Source organism: Gossypium hirsutum, chromosome D06 (genome assembly GCF_007990345.1).
Source record: "Gossypium hirsutum isolate 1008001.06 chromosome D06, Gossypium_hirsutum_v2.1, whole genome shotgun sequence".
Classification (NCBI taxonomy): domain Eukaryota; kingdom Viridiplantae; phylum Streptophyta; class Magnoliopsida; order Malvales; family Malvaceae; genus Gossypium; species Gossypium hirsutum.
In genome coordinates, this window is record NC_053442.1 from 5420288 (window position 1) to 5430683 (window position 10396).

The 10396-nt window shown below is 28.8% G+C and overlaps 1 protein-coding gene across 1 annotated transcript; it reads left to right on the plus strand.

The window, feature by feature from the left end:
* The first annotated feature begins 7631 nt into the window (after nucleotides 1-7631).
* Nucleotides 7632-9087, plus strand: LOC107949197 (FCS-Like Zinc finger 6). Its single transcript, XM_016883929.2, has 2 exons — nucleotides 7632-8200; nucleotides 8663-9087. The coding sequence occupies exons 1-2, from the start codon at nucleotides 7845-7847 to the stop codon at nucleotides 8820-8822; spliced, it is 516 nt and encodes a 171-aa protein (XP_016739418.2). The 5' UTR covers nucleotides 7632-7844; the 3' UTR covers nucleotides 8823-9087.
* Nucleotides 9088-10396: the final 1309 nt, after the last annotated feature.

The window sequence follows — 10396 nt, forward strand, 5'->3', positions numbered from 1 at the left end:
GCCTCAAAACGGCGTCATTTTGAAGAACAACTCGAGACTAGACCCGAATGTTGGCAAGATCCACATGTTTTCGCGACAAGGGTATAATTGCAATCCTAGTTCTTCCGCTTTTTAAACGATTTCCAATACAGTCCTATTTCTGTTTTTTCTTTTTTTTTAAAAAAAATATACCATTTAATTTTGATTTTTTTCGTTTTGGTCCCTCTTGGAACGGCGCGTCTTATGGGTTTGGGAATAATTTCCCATTTGATCCTTGCTCCTTTCCGCGTGTTCAGTTTTGGTCCCTTGTTCTGACTTCTTAATTTATTTATTTATTTTACAACAATTTATGCTCTTTTTTATATATTTAAAAATTTATATTGTTTATATTTTCTTTTATTTGTGTATTTTCTATTATTATTATTGGTATTATTATTTTTATCGTTCATGTTAATATTATGATGATTACATGATTATCATTAATATTATTATAAATAGGTGCATTTTTATTATCGTTATAGTTGCTTATTATAATTCACGAGCATAACTTTTTCTTATTCCATTTTTTATTTATCGTTCTGATATTATTATTTCATTCTTTTTATCATCTACCATTTTACCTTATTTGCTAATCACTATGCTATCATGTTAAAACCTATTTATCTGTTTTTACACCATGCCTAAATAAATTAAATATATATCATTTAAAAATTTATCTTCGTTTTATCTAACGAATAGAAAATACTTAAAACCGAAACAATATTCATTATTTTTGGAATTCGAGGAGTTATGCTTCTAACTTACGGAGTATGACATTTTCCTAAAATTGAAGTAATCGAATATCTTATTTAAAATAACAAAGAACGAGATTTAGGTAACGATCAAACGATGATTATTCTGGTTTTCGAGAATTAGAGGCATCGTGTCGTAACTCACGGAGCATGATCCTTCTTCCCGATTAACCCGGAATAAGGCTTTTTCTATTAAATTCAATTTAGTAAGTAATTTCTTAATACAAAAAGAGATAATGTTTTAAATTCTCTTCAAATTTTCAATTCTCGACACTAAGACATCAAGTAATCAACTAGGTATCAATTTTAAGTGTCATGAGGGTGCTAATCCTTTCTCGTGCGTAACCGAATCCTAAACCCATTTCCTAGATTTTGGTTGACCGAAATTGTTTTAGTAAATCAAACTTTTTATTAAAATGATCAAATTACGAGGTGATCCGATCACACATTATAAAAATTATTAGTGGCGACTCCATTTTTATTTTCATTTTTAAAATAAAAAGTCGGTTTTTAAAAAGGTTTCGACAATTATAATATGATGGGTTATATAGTTAAGCTGCCACTCGTACTTACATTTGGCTGGTTAGGGAAAAGGATTGCTAAAGAAATGTAAGGAGTGCAAGATTAACACCCATAAGGGCTGAAAAGCTGTGAAGCCTTTTACTTGATGATGGCACCCAATACAGGAGATTCCCCATTAGAAAACAAAATCTAATAAAAGATAATGATGCCCAATGGATTAGAATTCATAATCAAAAGCATATATCTAATTAATAAAAGCCTTTTAACATAAGCTAATGTCGTCAGACACTACAATTTACCTTTAAAAAAAAAGTAGAAACAAACAAACAATTAGCATTTTAGGAGAGGCAGGCTGAGTGGGTACTTTGCACAATCAAATTCACATTTGCATTGTGCTTCTCAATGACATAATAAATTGATGTGGGATTCTTATTTTTAATTATTTATTTACTTTTTGTCAATTTCATGTCATTTTTCTGTCTCCCTTTCTCTTTCTCAAGTCATCACTTTTTTTAATGAAAAAGATGGCTCACTTTAAAAAATAATAATAATGGGTGAAAGTAAAACTTATAATGGAGTTTTTTTAAATTTATTAAATGATGATATTCTACAAAGGGATAAAGGCAACATGTGTGTTGTAGAGATCGTTTTTAATTAAATATCTTATTGTATGAGTGTTGATATAGAGTGCAACAAAAAGTAAAATAAGGAAGAAGTTGTGATGGTCTGAAGGAGGTCAATAAGTGAAGAGCTGGAAAAGATAAAAGAGAATATAGAGAAGCCAATGAGAGCTAAGGAGATTGGTTTGCAAAGAGTAAGTGCTCAAGGATTGCTTAAAGGAAAAAAAAATCTATTTCTCATCGTTTGGAGGGTATTTATAAAAGAGGTCATTTTGTTTGTTTGCATGACATGACAAGGTAGTTATCATCATGGAGTATATAAATGACGTACACAGTGAAGCCCATTCTATTATTCCTTCAAGAAAAACAAGGTTATTACGCTCAAGTGGATCCTAATAATCCTTAAAGAGAGTGTTCACATTGAAAAGCAAGTGGCCGGATGAAAGGAGGATGTTTCTTCTATTAGTGGGTGGCTTACGATAGTTAATCAATTTGAGAAGTTAAATCCATTGAGGATGACTCGATGGATGATTAAATGAGAGACCGTTTTTAAGTATCCACTTAGAGCCGAAATAATCAACAAAATTTGGTAACTAATATCACCCATGTAACATTAAATAGCAAGTTGAAGTGACGGAGCTGAGCAATTGCGGTGTGAAATTAGTATTTAAAAGGTTTCAAGTGTGTTTTGGAAGCAAATATGTAATGTAAAATGCTATTCCCAGATTGATTTGCATCAGATTTAAAGCAAAAGAAAAACATTTCTCCCTCTATATTTCAACCTGCACTTTAATATTTCTGACATATTCTCCACATTAGAAGAACCAAATGCTTTAAGAAAATTGATAGCTCAAAATCTCATAATCCATGCATTTCTCGTCATTGTCATAGATGCTGTAACAATTTACTACCACATGTCTTACTGAATAAAGATTTCTTTTAGATTCTGCTTTTCTAATTAATGCATTAAAATGTAGTTTGATAAAAAAAATTGATTGATTATATTACTAAACTGACATTAAAATAATAATTTATTAGTATTATTACTTAATAATCAAAAGTAATATTACGTATTACTTTAAAATATATTTATAATTAAATTAACGAGAATACCCACTTTAGATCCTTGCATTATTATTTAAAATATTTAAAAATATTTATAATTAATTTACATATATAATGCTCATTTCTTCTAAATATTATTATTTATACTACATTGAAGGAACTAAAACCTTCCTTTATGTTACCTATTCACTATATTTTATAAGATGATGGTTCATTTTTAATTTTAATCTTTTTATTTTTGAAATTATATCATAATGATTAAAATTTACTTTTTGTCTTTATATTACAGTTAAAATGGATGTTTAATTATTATATCTTATTTTTATATAATTTGATACTTCAACTTTTTTAATATAGATAATTATTTTAAATACTTTATTTTAATTAAAATATTTATGTGAGTTTTAAGAATTGTTATCTTTATTAAGATTCGCTGTTAAATTTAATTTCATTACAATATTATTTATTTTATTATATAACTATCAAATAATTTTTTTAATTTGAAATTTAATTTTTAAAAGATAAATAAAAATTAAATTCTAAATATACGGAAAAAATATGGTAAATAATGAAGTTATCGTAAAGCATGGGAACATACTAGTTAACTATAATTAGCTACCCCGTTGAGAACAAAAAATAAAAATAAAAACCTATAATGATGTTATTAACAATATTAAATATTTAGACTAATTAATGACATTATAAAAACATAAAGATTAAGTTTTGTCAAAAATAAAGTATATAGATTAAAACCCAAGTTTCAGCATTTTAAAATTGAAATTTGATCATTGTCTTATAATGTAAAAGCCAAAAAGAAATAGAAAGTTACGTATTCATCTCTAAGACCCTTAACATATTTAAATCATATATAACCATATAATATTTTGTTCGAAAAATTAATTATGTTAACTATTTGGACTAACTAATAATATTATAAAAATAAAAGAGACCAAATTATATTATAAATTAAATTGTAACTGTTAAATTTGAAATTTAGGCATAATAGAGGAACAAAAATTTTAATATTTTTATAAAACTTCAAAAAAAAAAGTAAAATCGATGCAAACCTAAAAGAAATAAGAAACCACATGTCAATATCAAAAACTATTAGTGTATTTGAGTTATATATAACCACGTAATGTTTTAATCGAAAAGTTAATAATGTTAATTATTTAAATTAATTAATAATATTATAAAAATAGATATTAAAAATTAAAGTATAGAAATTAAATTTCAAATTTAAAATGAAAAAAATTACCACGTATAAGTAAAAAAAAACCCAAAAATACCTTCTTTTATATATATAGTTATATAAATTTCATAATGCTACATAAACTAGGGTTTTGGATTTAGAAGAAAAAAGGACATTAACATTTAACAAGCATGTTTGAGCATGTGCATGAAAGAAATTAAGTTCTCTTACTGGGAGCTTAGCCACTTCCAAAATAATTGATCCGCACTAAGGGATCCGGGTGCCATTGCTTCCTTAAATGATATATTTTTAATTTAAGTCTTTTATAAATTATAAAATTTTAATTTAGTATAATAAAATTATATTTTGATACTCAAAAATGATAAAATTTATAAAGACATCGGCTATTAAAATAATGAAATTGCATTTTTACTATCGTAAAAATATATAATTTTATTCCGGCCCCCCTCAAAAATATTTTCTGGCTTTGCCATTAATCCACAGTATACTATTGCTAGATCAAATTAAGGGCTAGAGATTATAAAGTGACTCATCAGCTTGGAAGAAAGCACTTAATATTTTTAGGGGATCGAGATTAAGTTCTACATTATTATAAGTGTTAAAATGTAATTTCATTCTTATATTGATTTATATATTTATGGTTTTTAAAAGAACTAAATCAAAGTTTAATATTTGAAGGGTAAACTATAATTTTATCATATATTAACTTAAGATTTTATAAGTTTTGAAAGTTTAAAGCTGTAACCTTTCATTTTAAGAGGGCCAGTGCCCTGCCCGCCCCTTCCTTTTCCCCTTCTTGGAAGGAAGGTCCATTAATCATTTGCAGGTCTGACTCTGGGTTTGTTTAAGAGCGCAGCCGCTCAAGGTCCAGGGTTAGAAGAGGTTCAAAAAATATTTTTCAGCTTTTAATGTGAGAAAAAAATTTCAAACTAAAATAAATAAATTAAATGCTTAGGGGTTTCAAATTTTTTATCATAAATGCTTCATTTCCTAAGACCCAATATTTTTTTCAATTTTTATTGTATTACATTTTATAATTTTTTTAAAAAAACCTCGATTTATTATTTCATCTAGAGCCTAAAAATATCAAGAAGGGACTCACTTTGTTTATCTAAATTTTTCAGATTTTTATCTGTCATACAAATACATACATAAATTAAGAATTAGTGTTTAATGCAATGCTAGTCAAATACAATGCGACTCCTCATTAATGAGGTAAATAAAAGTTTTTAATGGAGTAAAAAAAAAAGTTTAAAGATTCTAAAAGTAACTATGAGTAATAAGAAGAGAGTTATTAAAGTGTGACGAGTGAGGTTTTAATTAATTAATTAATACTGCATTGTGAATGGTTATTTTTCTCTCAATTCCCTTCTCAGTGAATAAAGGAGGAATCTTGTATTCCTCTATGGTTTTGTTTTATCTCAAGTTGTCACACACCACATATATATAATATGCACATTGTTCCAATTGAAACATGGCAAGATCTGCTACCACTTGGGTTTTTTCATTTAACCCACCTTTTTCTCACCAAATAAAAAACAACATGATTCCCAAAGTGAGGCATACATTTTTCACCAAATGTTAAAAAGTTACTCTCTCCTTACCAATAATAAAAACCACCATTTATAATTATCCAAAAGAAGCACAATTTATTAACGCGATAGGATATGTTTAACTTACTTTTTATTATTATCTAGTATCGTCATTATTATTATTTTAAAATTAATCACAAATAAATACATCAAATTTCTTACAATAACATATCATGAGATCCATCTAGTCTTTAACTGTTAGATATGGTTGTGTAATTTAGAGCCAGTAGGTTTGTTCTTTGTCAGAGGTCACATGGGTACAAATGGAATGGGAAAGAGAATTATAGCAAACAGGTGGTGAACTAAATAATATTTTGGTTTTGTTTAAATTATTATGAAAATTTCATGTTCTTTTTTAGTTTATTATTTTTAGTCAATCTTCAAATTTTTATTTAATGGTTCTATAAACATAATAAGGACCTGATATAAAATTAAAATTAGAGATGCCTAACGAATCAATTGATTTAAAATCTTAATTTTTTTATATAAATTTTAAGTCAGCTATAAATCTAGGTTGGAGGTTTAAGTCTCTTGTTCTAAGTAATTTCTTAATTATTTATATACTTTATACTGACACTTTTGGGTCTGTCAATTGAGGTGCTTTTAGCTTTATGAATCAAGCCTATCGGGCATGCGCTCCCAGCACGTTAGTTTTCGATAAGTATGGGAGACAAATCCATCCCTAGAGGGCAATGCCTTAGATTGTAGATTATTCGATGAACGACACTTTGAAGACTTCTTCTAAAATAGCTAACCCCCACTCCATAACAATTATGTAAATGATTGACAAATTATATATATTTTAATTTTGGGTCAAGCCATAGCTCGAATTCAAAAAAAGAAATTCAAGCTCAAGCATGATTTGGTCCCAATTCAACTTAGTAGACTCGATTTAGTATTCAAATATTAATAAAATACTTTAAAATATATTTTTATATTAATAAAATTTGAACAGTTTTATATAAATATTAATATTTTTGTAATTAATTAAGTTTTTATTATGAAAATTAAAGTTAACATAATTAGGTTGAGACATGGAAATCTTACCTAAATTAAGCTTTATTTGAGTAGACTACTCGATTCATAGACAAATCTAATTTATTTATTTATTATTTATTTTTGAATACTGACTTCAATATTGTATTTATGTTTGATGATTTGATTGAATACTTTTTTATCAAATTAAATTAAAAATTAAAATATTTAAATTAAGACTTAGATACTAAAACATTATTCAAGTCAATAGTTTTTTTTGTACGAATGTCTAAATGTTATAATCAGTCATAATCAATTATTATAAATATATTTATTTATTATTTAATTTTTTAGGTATGGAGAATAAAAATTAAGCCGACTAATGAATTAATCTTAACAAAATCACCTTCTTATAAAATAATTCATATATATTTTATTTAATATTTAGAATTATTTATAAGTCGTAATTCTCCTTAAATAGGAGGATAATGCGCTTCAGTGTACCCAAACTTATGTCCTCTTACATTAACAGTAACACCGATACTAATTAAGCTAAGACTCAATCGATAAAAATAATTTATATTTATATCTTACCATAAATCCAAACTTCATTAAAAATGTAATTTGAATATCCAAAAATAGGCTTTTAACTTTAATAATAAATATAAACTAAGGGTGAGTTTGGATGGGCGGTGCGTTTAGCTGCAGTTAGTGTAAAAACAGCGGTGGCGGTGAGATTAGATACTGTAGCGATACTGTAGCGTGAGACAAAAAGTAAGTTAAACGCACCACACCGCAGTTAATCGCCCATCCAAACGAAGCCTAAGTGGGCATAATTAATATAAAATGACGTGGATTTAACGTGATATGATGCAAATGCCAAAAGAAAAAAGAAAGCTAAAATATAAATTAAAGAAAAAAAAAAGAAGGGCTGAGATTGATTCCTGGGTTTCTGGCTCTTCTTTATCTGCCCAATCTCCACTTCCTCGTCACTTCTAACCTTCTCTCTTTCTTAGCACTCTTCAAGCTTCTCATTACAGACTCTTTCAAGAATTTCCTTAAAGAAAAGAAGAGAAAGAAGAAGAAGATGTTGCTGGGGAAGAGGCCAAGGCCACCTATGAAAAGAACCACAAGCATGACAGAGATCACTTTTGATCTAAACACCACCGCCACCACCAACGCCGAACCTCCACCCTCTGATCCACATAACCCTTTTAACAACTACCCCAAACAGGCTTCCCCTTTCGGTGGCGCAGCACCTTCTGTAGCTGTTGCTGGCGGTGGTGGTGGACTTGAAGGGTTGGATCAACGGTTGTTGGCGACGGTGTCACCTAGAGTTCATAGAAGGCATTCAGCTGATTTTATGGAAACACCTCATTTCCTAAGGTCTTGCGGTCTTTGTAGACGTCGCCTTGTTCCTGGCCGTGATATCTACATGTATAGGTATATCTATATATTTCAGTTTTAAGGTATATTTAATCGGGAGATTTTAATTTTAAAAAAGAAGGAATCTCAAATCTCTAAATCATGTGGCAAACAATTCACATTCCAAAAAGTGTTTCTTAGGCTAATTACTTTCTTAAAGATTTTGATTACTTTGGGGTCAATTTGGGTTGATTTCTTCTTCTTTTTTACCCTTTAATCTATTTGTTACTGCATGCATCCTGTTCTATATTTCTCTTCGCACCCCTTGGAAATCCCTTTCCGGAAACTTATAAATTATGAGGAATTTTCAGCTTGCCATATTAACACCTTTTTTACCATGTATAGTAATTACCATTTGAGTCCCATAAGTTTGTTGGGAAATCCAGATAAAATTAATTTCCTTTCTTATTAATTATTACACTATTACCAATTAGTCTCCTTTCCTATTAGTTCATTGATTAAGTTATTTATTTGTTGTAGGGGTGATACAGCATTTTGCAGCTTAGAGTGCAGGCAACAGCAGATGAACCAAGATGAAAAAAAGGATAAATGTTCAATAGCATCCAAGAAACAAGCCGCCGCCTCTCCTGCCGCCAGATCCAGTGTCTCAACCAAAGGAGAGACGGTTACCGCCGTATAGATATTAATCCCCGTGGCCCAAAAAGGTTGTTTTTACTAAGCTCAAAAAGGGGCATGTACTAGAAGGAATTAAGATTATGTAAGAGAAGTGCATGTTTAACTTTGTAATGCTACTGGGAACAAGTTTTGGACAAGTTATTTCATGTGAATCAAAGGGAGGGGGGGATGGTTTATACAAAAAATAAGATTTAAAATCTGTACTTATTCCTAATTTCCTTATCTTTTGATCCCATTAATGTATTTTTGGCAGTAGTCTTAGAGAATGATATTTCCTTGTGATCCTATATAGTATTGTTTCTGGTTTTCAAGAGGGACTTCAAACTTTTTTTAATATAATTTTTGTTTAGGGTTTGATTCATGATCAGTTAAAACAATTGTTTGCAACTGGAAAACATAATCCAATAATATAGGTACCAAGAATTGATCCTACACAGAAAATGTTATATTTAAACTACCTATATACCTTCCAAACATCTTTTTTGGTTTCTTCCGTGTCTGTTGATGTCAGGAAATTTTTTGGGTGGGAGGAAGCAGAATTGAGTTATAAATTTTCATGAGAATCAAAATAGAATTTTACCTGTTTATTGCTTATAACTTTACATTTTCTAGTACTTAACCAAAATTTTATCATTTTTGGGAGGTCAAGATCTAAATTTACCATATATTTTATAACTTTTAATGGGACTAAAACATAAATTTTCAATTTTAGGGGGGCAGGACCCCTGTCAGCCCTTTTGCCACAGCCTCTGGTATATGTTTTACGGTCCATATTCAGGATTTATCGTTACTTCTTCCAACAATGTTGTCTTCAAGGTATGAACTTACATTTCTTCATTGGAAGTGCAATGTACCTTACCACTACACCCGACATTTGTTGGCAAACTTCCCAAACCTTTAAATTGGAGGATACAATTACTTAAACGTACTCAAACCAATAACCTTTTAATTGTGCAACAAGAAGCAAAGATATGAAATTTTGATGATTTCAAAATTTCACTAGTGGTTAGTTGATAAAAGTTCACATTGAATAATTCCAACAATATTGTCCCATGAGAATTACATTTAGGATTCTTTTTTATTACTATAATATTAGAGAAAGAAAGAAGAAGATGATAAAATTTAAACTCATATCGTATAGATATTAGACAAAACTTTAAATATTCGAGACTCTTAAATCTTCATGGTATAAAATAGGGACAAAACTTGAGAGGTAAAACATTAAAATTAAATATAATAATTATATCTCAACTTTGTTAGCTTGAGTATAAAAGAAATTAAATGATTTCATATCATTTAAAAAGGCTATTGTTTTCATAAAGTAAAAAGGATTAATAAGTTAATGTGACATGAAACATTGATAAGTTGTGATGAAAGGAAATGTGGGAATCTGTGGCCTAGTCAGCTTTGCATGGTATGGGTCCCAAATTGCTCGATGCAAAGAGAAAATAAAAAAGGACATAATTAAGCAATGAAAGTCGAACCATAATAATAATAATAATAATAAGAGGAGGAAGAGGAGGAGATAGATTCATTTTGGGAGTATTGGACGTGGGGGAGGATGGGAGGTCACGTGGC